Source organism: Vavraia culicis, assembly GCF_000192795.1.
Source record: "Vavraia culicis subsp. floridensis unplaced genomic scaffold supercont1.262, whole genome shotgun sequence".
Classification (NCBI taxonomy): Eukaryota; Fungi; Microsporidia; family Pleistophoridae; genus Vavraia; species Vavraia culicis.
Window position 1 is genome coordinate 1 of NW_007360865.1, and position 722 is coordinate 722.

Here is a 722-nt window from a genome sequence, read left to right on the forward strand (position 1 = left end):
TCCATAATAAATTTTTGCAGCCTTGTAAACGGCTTAGCAAATGGTTTAACAACAGCTTCCTTGATGGAAGAAGATGATTTATCAGACGAATTATAATTTTTAAAAGTGTGTGTAAACTTTCGGCTTCCACCTCGGCTACGCCACTTGGTGTGCCCGTTTACTTTTTTTGTTTTTTTGTTATTTTTATTTTTTACTGTTTTTTTTGGTTTTATACTTTTTTTAGAACATGCACAATACCGAAGTGCTTTTTTAAGAACTGTGCACGGAGCACAGGAACATTTTGCAGACTCTCGTAGGTCCGATCAATAAATAAAGCTTTGCCGCGGTAGACAATCAGCTGATTATCTACAGCACAGACAAAACCACCAGGATTTAACAATTGTGTCTTTTCCACCAAAAACTTTTCAGTTGGCGTATTGTCAAAATCTGGATACATGGGGTATCGACTTTTCAACTTACTTATAGTTTTATTTCTTCCAGAAAAATAAACGTTAGTCAATGATAATAAGAAAATAAGAACATACAAAATGTTCACAAAAATGTCAATTTGATTGTGATGTTATGTTCTGTTACATTGACCAAAAACTCACTTTTACATCCATTTCTTTGTATTTTATTCTTTTTCTGGTAAATAATCTAAATATATTGTAAATGTCATCGTAATTTGTTACAATGTTGAGGAAATCAAACAAAAGTTAAAAGTGCAGATATGTTATTTATTT

General features: G+C 31.7%; 1 protein-coding gene across 1 annotated transcript; it reads right to left on the reverse strand.

Annotated features, from left to right (window-relative positions):
- Positions 1–208: 208 nt before the first annotated feature.
- VCUG_02745 (uncharacterized protein) lies at positions 209–436 on the reverse strand (the record flags this gene model as incomplete). The annotated part of the gene is made up of 1 exon (XM_008077563.1): positions 209–436. One exon carries the CDS (start codon positions 434–436, stop codon positions 209–211), a length of 228 nt encoding a protein of 75 aa, XP_008075754.1.
- Between the last annotated feature and the right edge of the window lie 286 nt (positions 437–722).